The 18,836-nt window shown below is 47.4% G+C and overlaps 1 protein-coding gene across 2 annotated transcripts in view; it reads left to right on the top strand.

Moving 5' to 3' along the window:
• The window catches only part of sox5 (SRY-box transcription factor 5), a 345,783-nt gene that overhangs the window by 126,491 nt on the left and 200,456 nt on the right, over positions 1–18,836 (top strand). Inside the window, exons 7-8 of one of the 2 annotated variants that reach the window (XM_078235294.1) lie at positions 6,374–6,403; positions 13,824–13,953. In XM_078235294.1, the coding sequence (XP_078091420.1) occupies positions 6,374–6,403; positions 13,824–13,953 (160 nt within the window). Of the gene's footprint in view, positions 1–6,373; positions 6,404–13,823; positions 13,984–18,836 lie in introns of those variants that run through there. The other variant, XM_078235293.1, reaches the window with a different exon arrangement.

Consider the following 18,836-nt stretch of genomic DNA (forward strand, 5'->3'; position numbering starts at 1 on the left):
CATAACCCCACGTATTTACCCTAGCTAGTCCTCCTGAGACTAAGGGGCAATTTAGCATGGCCAGTCCACCTAACCTGCACTTTGGACTGTGGGAGGAAACCAGAGCACCTGGAGGAAACCCATGCAGACACAGGGAGAATGTATAAACTCCATGTAGACAGTGACCTAGGCCAAACCCGGGTCCCTGGCGCTGTGAGGCAGCAGTGCTAACTGCTGTACCACCGTGCCTCTCTTACAGCCAATGAAGTTGGTGAGGTTGACATTTATTGCCCATCCTTGGTTGCCCTGAGATGGTGATGGTACGCTGCCTTTTTGAACCTCGAACGGCACGTTTTGATACAACTGAGCGACTTACTACCCACTTCAGAGGGCAGTCAAGTGTCGAGCATTTTGATGTGGGTCTGGAGTCGCAGGTAGGCCAGACCGGGTAAGGATGGCAGATTTCCTTCCCTAAAGGACATTAGCAAATAACTGGATTTCACACATCCTCCAGCTTCTTAGACATCTTTTAACTGAATAAACAAGCTCATCCTGATTGGAAATCAAGGGCCCCTAAGCAATATTCTGTCTGAGGTAATGTAAACTAACTTGTTCTCATTTAAACCTGGGACTGTATTCTGAAGCTGCTGTCGAGAATCCAAGTGAAAATCCCTTGACACCTCTTCGAGACTCAATGAAGGAATATTTTCAGGCTGCTTCCTTTGAAGGTGTGCGCTGCAGACTGTTAGGTGTCCTACGCTGTTGTTTTGTGTGTGTGTTTGTCTCTGAGAACATTAATTACTATTAGGACAGGAGGTTGTCAGTGCTATTTTTTTGAAGCTGTAATGATGAAGAGCTTTTAACTTGCGGAAGGCTCCAATGATCAGATCAGAGAGTGCGGTGCTCTCTGTCCGCATAGAGGAGCAAGAAACCAAGTGACCAGAGACAACAGCCGGGCAGGGACTCAACATAAAGCCCATTCTCATTCAGGAGTTAACGGGCAAAACATATCCAGCTAACAAGAAATTAATTGCCTCGTACACTCGGGAGACTGTGCATCCAAAAAAAACACAAAAGCCGATTTGTGAAAGAGAAAAATAAACTTTTCTTTTTTCAATCACTCACTCACTCACTCACTCACTCACTCACTCACTCACTCACTCACTCACTCACTCACTCACTCACTCACTCACTCACTCACTCACTCACTCACTCACTCACTCACTCAAACACTCACTCACTCACTCAAACAAACACTCATTCACTCACTCACTCACTCACACACACATGGCACTTTGGCTTGTGGGCAACATGGTGGCACAGTGGTTAGCTCTGCTGCCTCACAGCGCCAGAGACCCGGGTTCGAATTACAGCTTGGGTCACTGTCTATGCGGAATTTGCACATTCTCCCCATGTCTGCGTGGGTTTCCTCCGGGTGCTCCAGTTTCCTCCCACAGTCTGAAAGACGTGCTGGTTAGGTGCATTGTCCATGCAAAATTCTCCTTCAGTGTACCCGAACAGGCGCTGGAGTGTGCTGACTAGGGGGTTTTCACAGTAACTTCATTGCAGTCTTAATGTAAGCCTTACTTGTGACACTAATAAATAAACTTAAAAAAACACACACACACAGCCTTTTTTTAAAGAAGTTATCTGAAGTCTCTATCTGTTCAAAGGCTTGATGCTTTACCTGACTGAAGAATTTGTGGACTAACAGATGCGTCCACATGTTAATTACTGGCAGTTGTGAGTTATTCACAGAACCAGCTCTCCAAAAAGGAGTATTCTTAATGAAACATACCTGTAATTGGCGTAATTACGCCAATAGATCAATTGTTCTCACAACCCATTTAACGGCTAAACTATACAGACAGATTGCCAAATTAAAACTTTTTTTAAAAATCCATAGTTCAGCTTTACAAAGAAATTTTGTTATTTTTTTCCTCTCCCTTATTGGGGGTTGGTTGTGATGTTTCACAGATGTGCAAGCCAGATGATCTGAATTTTGAGAGGACATGCTGTCTGTGCTGTGCGAGTGGCCACCACATCGCGCCTTGACAATGACATCTCTTGTAATGTAACCAACCCTCAGCGAGCCAGAGAGCTGCCTTTCTGCTGTGTGCGCGCCAGGCTAGAGCGTACAGCTGTTGTTTCCGGGATTAGCAGGGTTTAACGTGGAGCACAGATGGGTCCAGCGCTATTGTCCGGAGCATTTCAAGGCAAGAGGGCTGAATTTGAAGGATGAACAGTGAGGGTTGATTGAAAAATCCCCTTGTTTAGTAAACTCGGCGGATTGACATTGTCCAATGTGGATAAGTGAAAATGGGGCCGTGGCATTACTTGGCATGTCATCGCTATTGTGGGAACACGGCAGGCTGCGACAAGGCTTGCAGCTGTTCCAGTCTTTTCGACCAAGCCATTAAAGGCTTAAACAAACCCATTATTATTATTTCCTCTGCTCTTACAACTGCTTCTGTGAAAAGATGCAACAAGCCCACAGCGGCCCCAACCCTCCTCTATGTGCTGGTGGAAAGTAAACTGGACGGACAGGCTGTTCCCACAGAATAGCTCACTCGGGTAACATGGTGAAGCCCCAAACACAGCTCTTTGTCCCTCTCAGTGAGGCAGCAATGATATCTTGCCTCACCTCAAACTATGCGTTCCTGCACTGTACCACAGAACGTGATGTAACTCCTCTGGATTGAGTTACTATCTAACTGTAATTATTTTTTTAAAAAACTGCGGGTGTAGTGCCTAATTACTTAATTATAAATTACATATTGAAATTGATATGCGCTCAGGTACTACAGAGTTAGTAGTGCACTGACTACGGTGATGATGGGAGGCTGCAGCTTTGACTATAGGACACTGGGTTAACCCTTAGGCACCTCCACACAAGATTCGAGTGGACTTCCAGATTTGCACCAGGCTAAAGGTTAAAACTATCATTTTGCCCAGATGTAGATGAGGCACGACATGTTTACTCAATAAATGTACTCATATATTTCCGGGCCTTTTATTAATGTCTACCTCAGGTGCTGCTCCATAGTCTGGTCACATGTAGACCATTCATACATGGCAAAGGTCAGATCTTTCCTTGTTTCTGTCTCAGAGTCTGTAATGTGCTTGGGCTTTTAATGCTAACATTACAATCCAAGAGCAGGATAAAAGGGCTGTTTCCCTGTGCTAGAGTCCATAGCTGTGTGAGTGTAGCGTTTTGCTTGAGCTTCCTTGTTTAGCATTTGTGCCATGACTTTCAGTATTTTTGGACTTCCCTGGAAGGTTTTCCTGAAGATTGGAGTATGGCGTTCCATCATTAGCAAGGCACTGGCCCTCAGTACCTGATCCAATGCGGATGGTCTAATCTGCCAGTGGGACCTCCTCCGAAGTGGAAGAGATGCTCAGGAGGGTGGGTAGGCATGGTGAGAGCAGACAGAGACCTGCAAGAGAGAGGCATGGGCTCAGTTGGTGCAGGGCCAGCGGAGAGATCAAGGGGGAAGGCGCCACTACCCATCGACAAGCATATACAGGCAACGCAGCAACTGCTTGCAAACGTTTGAGGTCTATCCCTTGAACAGGTCTTTGATGACCCCATTCCATCAGCCCAGGATGAGGCTGAGGAGGAGAGATACATAGAAACATAAAAAATAGAAGCATGAGGAGGCCATTCGGCCCTTCGAGCCTGCTCCACCATTCATTATGATCAAGGCTGATTATCAACTTCGATACCCTGATCCCCCCCCATCCCATGATCCCTTTTGCTCCAAGAGCTATATCTAATTTCTTCTTGAAATCAGACGTTTTGGCCTCAACTTCTTTCTGTGGTAGTGAATTCCACACATTCACCACTCTCTGGGTGAAGAAATTTCTCCTCACCTCAGTTCTCCCTTATCCTCAAACTATGACCCTTAGTTCTGGACTCCCCCACCATTGGGAAAATTCTTTCTGAATCTACCCTATCTAACCCTGTTAGGGATTTTATAAGTTTCTATGAGGTCCCCTCTTACTCTCTAAACTCCAATGAATGCAATCCTAACCAACTTAGTCTCTCCTCAGAAGACAGTCCTGCCATCCCAGGAATCAGCCTGGAGTCATGCATTCACAAGAGTGGTGGTGAAGAGGACCTTCAGGCTGCTCAAGATGCGATTCCCATTCCTTGATCACCCGGGAGATGATTGCAATATCCACAGAGCGTGTCTCATTGTTGTGTCGTGTGCTGTGCCCTGCAAATCTCAGTCTGACGGGGGGACCCAGTGGAGGCTGAGAAGAGTGAGGCAAGACCACAGGCCAGGGGGGATGACTCCGCTGGTGGGTTGGGGGATGAGCATGGGTGAGGACTTTGAGGCAGACAATTCAGGGGAACATTCAGGGAGCAGGGACACGAGGGATGCTTTGACCCAGTCAACCTTCACCTGGGCATCCAAGGCGTGGAAGCTGGCTCAATCCAATGGCAATGTCTCACTCACAATAAAACTTTCCTTCAGAGCCCAGCCCAGAAACGCTGTGCCACACAAAGCCCTCTGCTTGCACACCTGTGCAACATCTGGCCAGTGTACAAAGCATGCAGCCAGCTCAGCCCAGTGACTTCACATTAAAGAACATAAAAATATACCAAACTTAACAGAAACCTCAAAGTAATAAACACAAATAATATAGAGTCATAGAGGTTTACAGCATGGAAACAGGCCCTTCGGCCCAACTTGTCCATGCCGCCCGTAATATCACCTGCAACACAGTCCTGTTGTGTTTAAGGGGCCTTAAACTGACACCTGTCGGTGTTGTGTCTTGGTGCCCCTCACACTGGCAGCGAGGTTGGAGGCAGACTGCTGACTGCTACAGGGGCCGTGGTGACCTTGGCAGTGTCCTCTGGCTGCCGGTGTCTAAGTTGGCTTTGGCTAGGAAGCAGCATCCATCCCCATGGCTGGGCACTCCTCAGAGGTTGCGGCATTGTCAGATGCAGTGGCTGTTGCCACTGCTGCCCTCATCCAAAGTGCCCTGAGAGGAGCCCACAGAGATGGCAGACAGCTCACCCACCAGCGTGAGGTTGGTTTGCACCTCCCCGTTCACCATTAATGGATGGGCACCGAGCAGAGAGATACAGTGCTTCATCCATCTCTCACACTGACAGTGACCTCCAAAAGTCAGAGCCGGTGTGCTAGCCTGTAGGACTGAGCATGACCACCCCGGAACTCCTGAGGGTGTCTCTGGAGCAGCCCCTCCATCTGAGTCACCATTCTTTCACTGGCCGAGGACGTGAGCTCACTGCTCAGGGTCAAGGCAGTGCTCATGTTCCTTCTGGACTCCTTAATGACGGAAGCCATGGCACGTAGATCCTTATGGATCTCCGCCTGAGCTCCCTACACATCCTGTTGGACATGCAGCAACTCCTGCCCGATGGACATTGGCTCACCACCTGCCTCAGACACAGCATGGCCCTGGTCTCCAGCAGTGCCCACACTGTCAATGCCCTGGGACCTCTCTGCCGCTGCCACCTCCTCACTTAAGTGTGATGTGCCCTCACCACTGTGCACTACCCGCAGAGGTAACGACTTAATGCTCACCGCCTATCTGCGCTGATGCCTGGTTCTGTGAGACAATGTGATGCAGGTGCGGGAGTAATGTCCTCCTGGGTGCCTGATGAGGGGTCATCGGGGTCACCTACAGCTGATGCATTGGTTCATCTGTGAAAAGAAGGCACAACATCAGTGAGTTCAATCATCATCATCACTATAGATGCCAGGTGGCCTGACGAGGAATGGAGAGATGCTGCATTGGAGTTTCAATGGACTCCCTGGCTGGGGCAGCTCTTTCTGATAGGAGGGACCTGTTGACTCTTCTATAGCCACGGCAGACACATCTGGTACCTGCACTCTTCCTTCATCCCAGGCCCCCATCTCAGCAGCACCACAGCAGCGAGCTAGCCTGAGCATCTCTCTGGCTCCGGTTCAGCCCGAGCACACTGGATTCCCCCACCAGCTCAGCACTGCTCCCCATTACTGTGACTTCTCCTGACACGGGGGCAATAGAAAGGCTCATTAGAGTTTCATCTTCCAGATGCCCCCTTCCCCATAGGGGCATTTAGCAGGCCATTTAACTGTGGTACACCTCCCCCTCGAATGCACTACGTCCTATTGTGCTGTAGCAGGGCATGCTTCAGTGACAGTTGGCAGACACACTCAGACCCCAGAGCACCCAGTGGAATGGATACCCAACTACACCTCCCCTCACAGGTCCATGCCATCTTAACATTTTGATTTGATTTGATTTATTATTGTCACGTATTAGCAAACAGTGAAAAATATTGTTTCTTGCTTGCTATACAGACAAAGCATACCGTACATAGAGAAGGAAAGGAGAGAGTGCAGAATGTAGTGTTACAGTCATAGTTAGGGTGTAGAGAAAGATCAACTTAATGCGAGGTAGGTCCGTTCAAAAGTCTGACGGCAGCAGGGACGAAGCTGTTCTTGAGTCGGTTGGTACGTGACCTCAGACTTTGTATCTTTATCCCGACGGGAAGAAGGTGGAAGAGAGAATGTCCGGGGTGTGTGGGGTCCTGGCTGCTTTTCCGAGGCAGCGGAGTCAATGGACGGGAGGCTGGTTTGTGTGATGAACTGGGCTTCGTTCGTGACCTTTTGTAGTTTCTTGCACTTATCCTTGCCGAAGATCATTGAACCTTTTGGGACACTGAAGGCAGGTGCGGCGAACAATGCCACGCCCACGCATAGTGTGCGCTTATTTTGACATCTCTTTTGAAGGACTGTGCCTCCAACAGTGTAGCACTCCTTAATCAGGTCCTGGAAAAGAATTTGAACTTTGTGACTCAGAGGTGTGGGTACTAATAGCCCAGCTCCAGTTCTGTTTAAGTCAGGCAGGTGGCACAGAGTGGGTAGCATGACATATTCAGTATTGTTGCATCCCTGTTAACTGAAAAAAAGAGACTGGCATTTAGATAGTGCTTTTCACAGGCACCAGACGTCTCAAAGCGCCTTCCAACCAATGGAGTATTTTTGAAATGTAGCCACTGTTATAACGTAGGAGTGCTATCAAGCAAACATTAAATAGGAACATAGGATTTAGGAGCAGAAGTAGGTCATTTGGCCCCTCAAGTCTGCTCTGCCATTCAATAAGATCATAGCTGACCTCAACTCCACTTTCCTGACTGCGCCCCCCATGACACTTGACCCCCTTGTTTATCAAAACTCAAACTCTGCCTTGAGTAAATTTAAGGACCCAGCCGCAACTGCTGTCTGGGGAAGAGAATTCCACAGGCTAACGTCACCCTGAGGGAAAAGACTTCTCCTTATCTCAGTCTTAAAGGAAAGCCTCTTATTCTTAAACTGTGTCCCCCAGTTCCAGCCTCCCCCACAAGAGGAAATCTCTTCCTGGTATCTACACTCTCGAGCCCCCTCAGGATCTTAAGATCACCTCTCATTCTTCTAAACTCCAAAGGTCATAGAGCCAAAATATGAAGATTTACCTAAGTGCCTGGTACCAAGAAGGTATCCTGTAGCAATAATGCCTCAATTGAATGGCCCAGTTGAACACTGATCTGTCTGAGTGAGTGGGCTCCAATGGTTTATCAGAATGTAAGCTCATCACCTGCTCAATGACACACAGATATTCAGTTACTCAGAAAATAGATGATTCAGTGTTTAAATCTTAAAGGGATTATTTTTTTCCTTTTATCATCTTTCTCTATACAAAGTTAGTTGATTGTATTCCATTATTCCATCCTCCAGACCTGTGGGGAGACTCAGTGGCACAGCGGTCAGCACTGCTGCTTCACAGTGCCAGGGACCCGGGTTCAATTCCAGTCTCGGTCCGTGTGGAGTCTGCACGTTCTCCCCGTGTCTGCGTGGGTTTCCTCCGGGTGCTCTGGTTTCCTCCCACAAACCAAAGATGTGCAGGTTTGGTGGATTGGCCATGCTGAATTGCTCCTTAGTGTCAGGGAGATTAGCAGGGTAAATGCATGGGGATAGGGTCTGGCTGGGATTGTTGTCAGTGCAGACTCGATGGGCCAAATGACTTCCTTCTACACTGTAGGAATTGTATGATTCTACTCTTCACCCAAACTCCCCTTCCACAGGACACATCCCAGCTTAACAATCAGCGGTGAGGCTCCTCGTAATCCCCCGGTTAAATAACTGATCCCATGAGCAAGCAACAGAAAGGATCCATCCCTTAGGACCTCACTGAATACAGTATGTGGAAGCAGTGCATTTTGTTAAATATCAGAGATCCTTTTGATCAAAGGGAGTGTTGCAGCAAATCAAATCTATATCCTACTCTCTCTCAAGTCACTTCCCCCACTTCTCCCCCCCCCCCCCCCCCCCCCCCCCCCCCAGTTGCCATGATTCCGAGCAAAGTTCAGCAGCAAACTCCTTTCCGTAACTCACACATTTTACTCGCTAAAGTCAAATGACCTTGGGTGGTATGATCTGACAACTTGTCTAGTCGAAAAGAGAATTTTCCTGGTGGGTCTGTTAGCAAATGCTTCTCTGAGATGCTGTACTCCCTGTTGAGTATGCAGTCAGGTTCAAGTGCTGACTTGTGTTACATTGTAATCTCTGTATTGACAGGTTATGTTTTTTCTTTATTAGCCCTTAAGGCAGACTAGCACTTGCAAAGGGATGGGAATGTAGAATTCATCTGAGAACTTCCTAGTCATTTTCAATAACATCACTTTTTTTTTTCTGTAATTTTTTTTTTTCCTTGGCAGCGCAGTCCCTTGTAGGAACCATCTGTCACTCTGTTTTCAATGCGTTTTTTTCTGAGTCTTCATGCTTGGCAAAGTCACTTTTATCTCCAGAACCTTTAGAAGTTCTGGGGCTTCCTGCCGATCTCGCCTGTGTAAAATATTCTGCACAGCTGTTTGTTTTATTTTATTTGAGATTATCTGTAATCCAAATATAGCCTCTGCTTAAAAGACAATGCTGCCGAGCGTTGTGAGGAGGTAATGGAGACGGTAGGGTAGAAAGAATCATTCTTCTTCACAAGAACCTGCTTCTGATTATTACCTAATGTGTGTTCCATGGAGCAACCCAATGCAAGCCCCACATGTGACAAGAAAGAGCCAGTCACAACTTGATCATATAGAATTTACAGCACTGAAACAGGCCATTCAGTCCAAGTAGCCCATACTATATTGGTGCTACACATGAGCCCAATCCCACCTTGTTTAAGTTTAAAGTTAGTTTGTTTATTAGTGTCACAAGTAGGCTTACATTAACACTGCAATGAAGTTACTGTAAAAACCCCCGACTCGCCACACTCCGCCGCCTGTTCGGGTACACTGAGGGAGAATTTAGCATGGCCAATGCACCCTAACCCGCACATCTTTCAGACTATGGGAGGAAACCGGAGCACCTGGAGGAGACCCACGAAGACATGGGGAGAACGTGCAGACTCCGCACAGACAGTCACCCGAGCTGGGAATTGAACCCGGGTCACTGGCACTGTGAGGCAGCAGTGTTAACCACTGTGCCACCGTTGCTTGATTTGATTTGATTTGATTTGATTTATTATTGTCACATGTATTAGTATACAGTGAAAAGAATTGTTTCTTGCACGCTATCCTCCTGTTACGTTCTCCCTCATGGGGTGAATTTTCCCATTCCGCCTGCCACGGGAATCGGAACAGGCGAGGGACGGACCGTGGAAATGTCTGTTGGCCTCTGGTGGGAAATTTCTGGTTTTGGGATGAGCGAGGTGGGAAAATCCCGCCCCCTATGTTTGTCTAACAGCCCCTTGAATGCATCAGCGATGATCATAATGAGTGGCGGAGAAAGCTCGAAGGGCCAAATGGCCTCCTCCGCTCCTATCTTCTATGTTTCTGTACTATTCATCTCAACTTTGTTTATGGCACTAACTTTGACATTCTAATCACTCCCCGGCTAAAGGAGTTGCTTCTGAATCCTCCTTCGGATTTTTATGAGTGACTATTTCTATTTATATGGCCCCGGATTTTTGTTTCCTCTCAGAAAGGAAACAAAAAGTCTCGATTGAACCCTTTCATAATCTTAAAGACCTCTTTTAAGATCCCAGTAAATAGTGACAGTGCCAGGAATAAGAAGTGGTTTTGTTTGTTGCACTGAGTGAGTGTGCCTAGGTCAGATATCATTTAACAAGGCAAGCCTGGCTCCGCCTACACGGGCTCAATAATAGCGCTTAACCCAACCTTCAGATAATTGCTTTCCACTCTCCCACACTAACGTGTCATTTACATTCTGAACATTCCCATCACTATAAATAATAATTTTTTTTTTCTGAGAGAGTGAAGATAGGTGAGGATGCATTTATATAATAGGGATATTGTCTGTGGATGGGAGGCTTGATTTCAGTGTGAGCACTGAAGGCATATTTTTGTGCATTCAAAATATGCATTTAACTACAATTTTATATTATTAGTGAGGAGTGGCGGCGAATGTAGAAAAAAATACTGCTTTCAATCATGGAAAACCCAACATGAACAATCGCTTGAATCATTGAGACAGGAGATTTGAAGTCCTGCAGGACACTTTCAGGGTGTCTCTGGCAGACTATAATCAAAGTCTTGGGTGTTGTTTTTTTTTTGCGGACTTATGCAGAACGACGGCAGTAATCGCAGCAGAGGCTTTGTAGAAACTGCAGAAAAATTGAACAAGTTCAACCCTGTCCTTTCTTCCAGGTGACAACATGCAGAATCATAGAATCCTACAGTGCAGAAGGAGGCCATTTGGCCCATTGAGTCTGCGCCGACCACAATCCCACCCAGACCCCTATCCCCATAACCCCATGTATTTACCCTTGCCTGTCCCCCTGACTCTAAGGGGCAATTTAGCATGGCTAATCAACCTAACTCGCACATCTTTGGGCTGAGGGAGGAAACAGGAAACGGGAGCACCCGGAGGAAACCCACGCAGATACGGGGAGAGTGTGCAAACTCCACACAGACAGTGACCCAAGCCAGGAATTGAACTCGCGTCCCTGGCGGGATGAAGCAACAGTGCTAACCGCTGTGCCACCGTGCTGCTCAAGATGGGAGCAAATGTAGTATGGTCAAGTCAGAACTAAAGGAAGCATTAGGACGATTGAGTTACACAGGACAGTGCTTTCACCTCTGGGCACTGGGTTCAAAACAGCTAGAAATAAGGGCGGCACAGTGGCACAGTGGTTAGCACTGCTGCCTCACAGTGCCAGGGACCCATGTTCGATTCCCGGCTTGGGTCACTCTCTGTGTGGAGTTTGCACATTCTCCCCATGTCTGCGTGGGTTTCCTCCGGGTGCTCCGGTTTCCTCCCACAGTCCGAAAGACATACTGGTTAGGGTGCATTGGCTGCGCTAAATTCTCCCTCAGTGTACCCGAACAGGCGCCGGAGTGTGGCGACTAGGGAATTTTCACGGTAACTTCATCGCAGTGTTAATGTAAGCCTACTTCTGACAACTAATAAATAAACTTAAATTTAAAACTTAATATAGAAAATAGGAGCAGGAGGAGGCCATTCGGCCCTTCGAACCTGCTCCATCATTCATTATGATCATGGCTGATCATCCAACTCAGTAGTCTGATCCCGCCTTCCTCCCATATCCTTTGATCCCCTTTGCCTCAAGGGCTATATCTAACTCCTTTTTGAAAACATTCAATGTTTTGGCCTCAACTACTACTGTTAGTGAATTCCATAGGCTCACCACTCTCTGAATGAAGAAATTTCTCCTCATCTCTGTCCTAAATGGTCTACCCTATACACTCAGACCGTGACCCCTGTTCCTTGGCACTGCCCTGGCACACTGGCAGTGCCCTGTTGGCATTGCCAGGGTGCTAGGTGGGCACTGCGAGATGGGCTCTGCCCAGCCATGTCCCCAATCACCTGGGGGCTTCAATGGCCTACGAGCCCCGTGGCATTGCCATCACACCTGGTCTCCCTTAGTGGAGACCAGTATTGATACTCGCCAGGCTTGTGTGGCACCTGAGGGTCAGAAGATGCCGGGAGCTGGGGGAATCCAGCGTCAAACGGGCTAAGGGTATTTAAATGCTACTTTAAATATGCGAATCGGCACAAGGGCGCGATCCAGTTGCACCAGTAGAAAGGGACTGGGACGATTGCAATCTGTTTGGCGCTGGGCATGAAACCGGTTTTTAGGCCCGCACACTATTTTCCGGGATCGGACGATCTGCGCCAGGCGTGGTGAGGCTGGAAAATCGCCGCCGTTAACTCTGTTTCTCTCTCCACGGATGCTGTCTGAACTGATGAGTACTTCCAGCATTTTCTGTTTTTATTTCAGATTTCCAGCATTTGCAGTATTTTATTTTAGTTCATACGGAACTTTGTTCTGTACTTGAACTTCTTGTATATCCTATCCGGCATATAAAATGGAAAGTCTTCCATTTCCTACAAACAAAGTGCCGATCGGAGAATCCCACCTGAGGTCTTTTCAAAATAGCATTTATTTCCTTGCTGCCTTATACCAATCAGAGTCGACACCATAGCAAGGGCCTGGAGTCATGCGTAGACCAGGTCAGATCAGGAAGGCAGCTTTCCCTCCCTGAAGGATGTGAGTGACCTTGTTGGGGTTTTAACAAAGCTTTCACAGTCATTTTTATTGATGCCAAGTTTAATGGTGGGGTTTGCACTCAAACATCTTGAGTTCCCAGTCGCAGTCTCATAACCATAGATCTAGCATATCCACTTCACTACATGTGGGAAAATTTGATTATGTATATGGGACATGTGGGGTGGGATTTTCCAGCCGCGCTCTTCCCCAAGAGCAGAAATTCCCACCCAAGGTCAACGGACCTTTGAATGGTACGATTCCCGGGGAAATTCCGCACGTGGTATTGTGTTGTGTGCTTTTTTTTATTCATTTATGGAACATGGGCATCGCTGGCTGGCCAGCATTTATTGCCTATCCCTAGTTGCCCGAGGGCAGTTGAGAGTCAACCACATTGAACATAAGAACATAAGAACATAAGAAATAGGAGCAGGAGTAGGCCATCTAGCCCCTCGAGCCTGCCCCGCCATTCAATAAGATCATGGCTGATCTGAAGTGGATCAGTTCCACTTACCCGCCTGATCCCCATAACCCCTAATTCCCTTACCGATCAGGAATCCATCTATCCGTGATTTAAACATATTCAACGAGGTAGCCTCCACCACTTCAGTGGGCAGAGAATTCCAGAGATTCACCACCCTCTGAGAGAAGAAGTTCCTCCTCAACTCTGTCCTAAACTGACCCCCCTTTATTTTGAGGCTGTGCCCTTTAGTTCTAGCTTCCTTTCTAAGTGGAAAGAATCTCTCCACCTCTACCCTATCCAGCCCCTTCATTGTCTTATAGGTCTCTATACAATCCCCCCCCCCAGCCTTCTAAATTCCAACAAGTACAAACCCAATCTGCTCAGTCTCTCCTCATAATCAACACCCCTCATCTCTGGTATCAACCTGGTGAACCTTCTCTGCACTCCCTCCAAGGCCAATATATCCTTCCGCAAATAAGGGGACCAATACTGCACACAGTATTCCAGCTGCGGCCGGAATTGCTGTGGCTCTGTCTCACATGTAGGCCAGACCACGTAAGGACAGCAGATTTCCTTCTCTAAAGAACATGAGTAAACCATATGGGTTTTTTTGACAATCGACAATGACTTCATGGTCATCAGTAGATTCTGAATTGAATTTATTATTTTTTTATTGAAATCCTTTGGCAGGAGTCGAACCCGGGTCCCCAGAACATTAGCTGAGTTTTCTGGATTAATAGTCCACCGATAATACCACTAGACCATCGCCTCCCCTAACGATGCGTGCATTCATCCTTAACGTCACTTTTTATAAAAAAGGTCAATTCAATTCTGATGTTTTCTTTCTAATATTCAGCAGGTTCAAGGTCAGTTGCCTCCATTGATGATCCCAGTGTTTCCTCCAGACCAGCGGACCTTGGCAGCTGCAGCAGCCCAGCAAGGATTCCTCCTGCCTCCTGGATTCTCCTACAAACCTGGAGGATGCAGTAAGTGTCCGGAGAGCTTGACGGAAATCAGTGAGTACTGTTGGAATGTGGGGAGGGGGAGGCCAAGTTCTTAGAGACACTCGGGGCAAATGCCACAGGGTGGCATGTTGGCTGTCAGCAAGACAGGCTGGATGAGCCTCAGCTCAAATAAGCCAGGGATGATGAAGTGATTCAACGTAAAAGCGATGTTCTGCAGGGGTGTGAAATGATGGCAACTTATCCTTGAGGCAAGGGGGTAGGTAAACCCCATTTGTTATTTGTTAGCTGCATATTTGAGACACAGAGCTTGGATCAAGCAAAGAGATTCAGATTACACTGTATTCTTTTGGGATTTATTTAACTAATAATCTAAATGACACTTATGTGGTTTTTATTATGATGTCATTCGAGAATCATTAATAAGTACTTGGTAACCTGTATCTCATCAAATTCTGACTAACTCTGAGCCTTAATTATAAATGCACTGTAATAAATTAAGTTTAGATGACACTTATTTAATGTTATATTAATTCTGTTGGTGAATTTAAAGCCCAGTAGTTAGTCACTCACCAAACAGTGGAAGTAATTTTTCTCGATTTATCTTAAGAAAAGTTCTTATAATTTTGAATACTTTTATCTCTTAACCTTCTTAACCCTTAGGAAACAATCCCAGTTTTCCAAGTCTCTCCTCAAATTTTTTAATATATCCGTGGGATGTGAGCATCACCAGCCAGGTGATGATTTATTGGCCATCCCTAAATGCCCTTGAGAAGATGGTGGTGAGCCGCCTTCCTGAACCGCTGCAGTTCCTGTGATGAATGGTACACCCCCAGTGCTGTTAGGGAGGGAGTTCCAAGATTTTGACCCAGCGACAGTGAAGGTATGGCGGTAGATTTCCAAACCAAGACAGCACCTGCCTGGAAGGGGAACTTAGCGGTCATTACCGGAGGAGTTATGAATGGAACTGAAAACTATTCAATCATCAGTGAATACCCTCCTCAAGCTTGCCCACTTCTGACCATACGGTGGACGGAATATCATTGATGAAGCAGCTGAAGGTGGCTGGACCTAGGACACTACCCGAGGAACTCCTGCAAAGGTTAGATTTGAGATAATTGGCCTGGCTTCCAACAAACACAACCACCTTCCTTTGTGCTGGTTTACTATCTCAAGGTAGTGCCCTAGGCCCAACCATCTTCAGCTGCTTCATCAATGGCCTTCCATCCATCATAAAGTCAGAAGGAGATGTTTGCTGGTGATTGCACAATGTTCAGCACCATTCACCACACCTCAGACATTGAAGCAGTCTGTGCCCAGATGCAGCAAGACCTAGACAATGTTAAGGCTTGGGCTGATAAGGGACAAGTAACATTTGTGCCACACAAGTGCCAGGCATTGGCCTTCTCCAACAATGATGGACTGCAGCAGTTCAAGAATGGGCAATAAATGCTGGCCTAGTCAGTGATGCTCAAATCCCATGGACGAATAAAAGCAAGGAGGTAAGTGTAGAAATCATAGAAACCTTACAGTACAGAAAGAGGCCATTCGGCCCATCGAGTCTGCACCAATCACAATCCCACCCAGGCCCTACCCCCATATCCCTCCATATTTTACCCGCTAATCCCTCTAACCTACGCATCTCAGGACACTAAGGGGCAATTTTAGCATGGCCAATCAACCTAACCCGCACATCTTTGGACTGCGGGAGGAAACCAGAGCACCCGGAGGAAACCCACGCAGACACGAGGAGAATGTGCAAACTCCACACCGACAGTGATCCAAGCCGGGAATCGAACCCAGGTCCCCGGAGCTGTGAAGCAGCAGTGCTAACCACTGTGCTACCGTGCCACTGTGCTACTGTGTAAGAGGCGGCGTGATGGCACAGTGGTTAGCACTGCTGCCTCACAGCACCAGTGTTCGATTCCTGGCTTGGGTCACTGTGTGTGTGGAGTTTGCACATGCTCCTCATGTCTGCGTAGGTTTGCTCCGGTTTCCTCCTACAGTCCAAAGATGTGTGGATTGGCCATGCTAAATTGCCCCTTAGTGTCAGGGGGACTAGCTAGGGTAAATGCGTGGAGTTATGGGGATAGGGCCTGGGCGGGATTGTGGTTGGTGCAAACTTGATGGGCCGAATGGCCTTCTGCACTGTAGGATTATATGATTAACGAAAGCGAGGGAGAGAGGCTTTGGGGTTTAGGAGGAAATTTCAGAGCTTAGTGCCTAGGCTACTGAAGCCACGTCCACCAGTGGTGGAGCGATTACATTTGGGAATGCTCACAAGAGGAGCACCAATATCTTGAAGGATTTTGGGGTGGGAAGAGGTCGGAGAGAGTCAGGGAGGAGCCACACCTTGGAAGGATTTGAAAGCAAGGATGAGAGTTGTAAAATGGAGTTCTAAAATTGTTTGATCGGGAGCCAATATAGGTGCATCGGTAAAGACATGGGGTGATAAGTGGAAGGCATTTGGTGCAAATTCAGACATGGGCAGCGGAGGTTTAGATAACTCAAATTTCAGAGTCTAGCATGTGGAAGGTCAACCAGGAGTGTGTTTGGACTGTAAAGTCCGGAGGTAACAAAGGTACGAATGAGGATTTCAGCAGGAGAAGAGATCAGGCAGAGTCAGCAGTGTTATGGAGGTGGAGATAGTTAGCTTTAGTGACAGCATGGATATGTGGTAGAGAATTCACCTCAAATATGACACCGAGGTTGCAGACAGTCTTGTTTCGGTCTCAGACAGATACTGGGGAGAGGGAGGAGATCAGCGGTGAGGGAATGGAGTCGATGTCAGGGGCAGAGCTCAGTGGCTTCAGTCTGGCCAATAATTAATCAAAGAACAAAGAACAAAGAACAAAGAACAGTACAGCACAGGAAACAGGCCCTTCGGCCCTCCAAGCCTGTGCCGCTCCTTGGTCCAACTAGACCAATCGTTTGTATCCCTCCATTCCCAGGCTGCTCATGTGACTATCCAGGTAAGTCTTAAACGATGTCAGCGTGCCTGCCTCCACCACCCTACTTGGCAGCGCATTCCAGGCCCCCACCACCCTCTGTGTAAAAAACGTCCCTCTGATGTCTGAGTTATACTTCGCCCCTCTCAGCTTGAGCCCGTGACCCCTCGTGATCGTCACCTCCGACCTGGGAAAAAGCTTCCCACTGTTCACCCTATCTATACCCTTCATAATCTTGTATACCTCTATTAGATCTCCCCTCATTCTCCGTCTTTCCAAGGAGAACAACCCCAGTCTACCCAATCTCTCCTCATAGCTAAGACCCTCCATACCAGGCAACATCCTGGTAAACCTTCTCTGCACTCTCTCCAATGCCTCCACGTCCTTCTGGTAGTGCGGCGACCAGAACTGGACGCAGTACTCCAAATGTGGCCTAACCAGCGTTCTATACAGCTGCATCATCAGACTCCAGCTTTTATACTCTATACCCCGTCCTATAAAGGCAAGCATACCATATGCCTTCTTCACCACCTTCTCCACCTGTGTTGCCACCTTCAAGGATTTGTGGACTTGCACACCTAGGTCCCTCTGTGTTTCTATACTCCTGATGACTCTGCCATTTATTGTATAACTCCTCCCTACATTATTTCTTCCAAAATGCATCACTTCGCATTTATCCGGATTAAATTCCATCTGCCACCTCTCCGCCCAATTTTCCAGCCTATCTATATCCTGCTGTATTGCCCGACAATGCTCTTCGCTATCCGCAATTCCAGCCATCTTCGTGTCATCCGCAAACTTGCTGATTACACCAGTTACACCTTCTTCCAAATCATTTATATATATCACAAATAGCAGAGGTCCCAGTACAGAGCCCTGCGGAACACCACTGGTCACAGACCTCCAGCCGGAAAAAGACCCTTCGACCACTACCCTCTGTCTCCTATGGCCAAGCCAGTTCTCCACCCATCGAGCCACTTCTCCTTGTATCCCATGAGCCTTAACCTTCTTAACCAACCTGCCATGTGGGACTTTGTCAAATGCCTTACTGAAATCCATATAGACGACATCCACGGCCCTTCCTTCATCAACCGTTTTTGTCACTTCCTCAAAAAACTCCACCAAATTTGTAAGGCACGACCTCCCTCTTACAAAACCATGCTGTCTGTCACTAATGAGATTGTTCCGTTCTAAATGCACATACATCCTGTCTCTAAGAATCCTCTCCAACAACTTCCCGACCACGGACGTCAAGCTCACCGGCCTATAATTTCCTGGGTTATCCCTGCTACCCTTCTTAAACAACGGGACCACATTCGCTATCCTCCAATCCTCAGGGACCTCACCCGTGTCCAAAGAAGCGACAAAGATTTCCGTCAGAGGCCCAGCAATTTCACCTCTCGTCTCCCTGAGCAGTCGAGGATAGATGCCATCAGGCCCTGGGGCTTTGTCAGTTTTAATGTTCTCTAAAAAACCTAACACTTCCTCTCTTGTAATGGAGATTTTCTCTAACGGGTCAACACCTCCCTCCGAGACACTCCCGGTTAACACGCCCCTCTCCTTCGTGAATACCGATGCAAAGTATTCATTTAGGATCTCCCCTATTCCCTTGGGTTCTAAGCATAATTCCCCTCCTTTGTCCCTGAGAGGTCCGATTTTCTCCCTGACAACTCTTTTGTTCCTAACGTATGAATCGATTTTTGTTCACCTAGCACTCAGTGTCAGGCAAGCATTTTTACAACAACCGAGTGCTCAAGAGAGGTTGTGCTTTCAGATGATGTCACCAAGTGGTAACATGTAGATGGGAAACAACAGGGGTCAAGGGATTGAAATTTGAACTTCCAGGGAAGTTGCACACGGATTTGGGAGGTGACAACATTTTGGATTCTGGGGCTGGAGGCAGTAACGTGGATGGATGGAGAGATAATGAGGTAACTGCACGAGAGCAGGAAACATACA

The sequence above is a fragment of the Mustelus asterias genome, chromosome 19 (assembly GCF_964213995.1).
Source record: "Mustelus asterias chromosome 19, sMusAst1.hap1.1, whole genome shotgun sequence".
Lineage (NCBI taxonomy): Eukaryota > Metazoa > Chordata > Chondrichthyes > Carcharhiniformes > Triakidae > Mustelus > Mustelus asterias.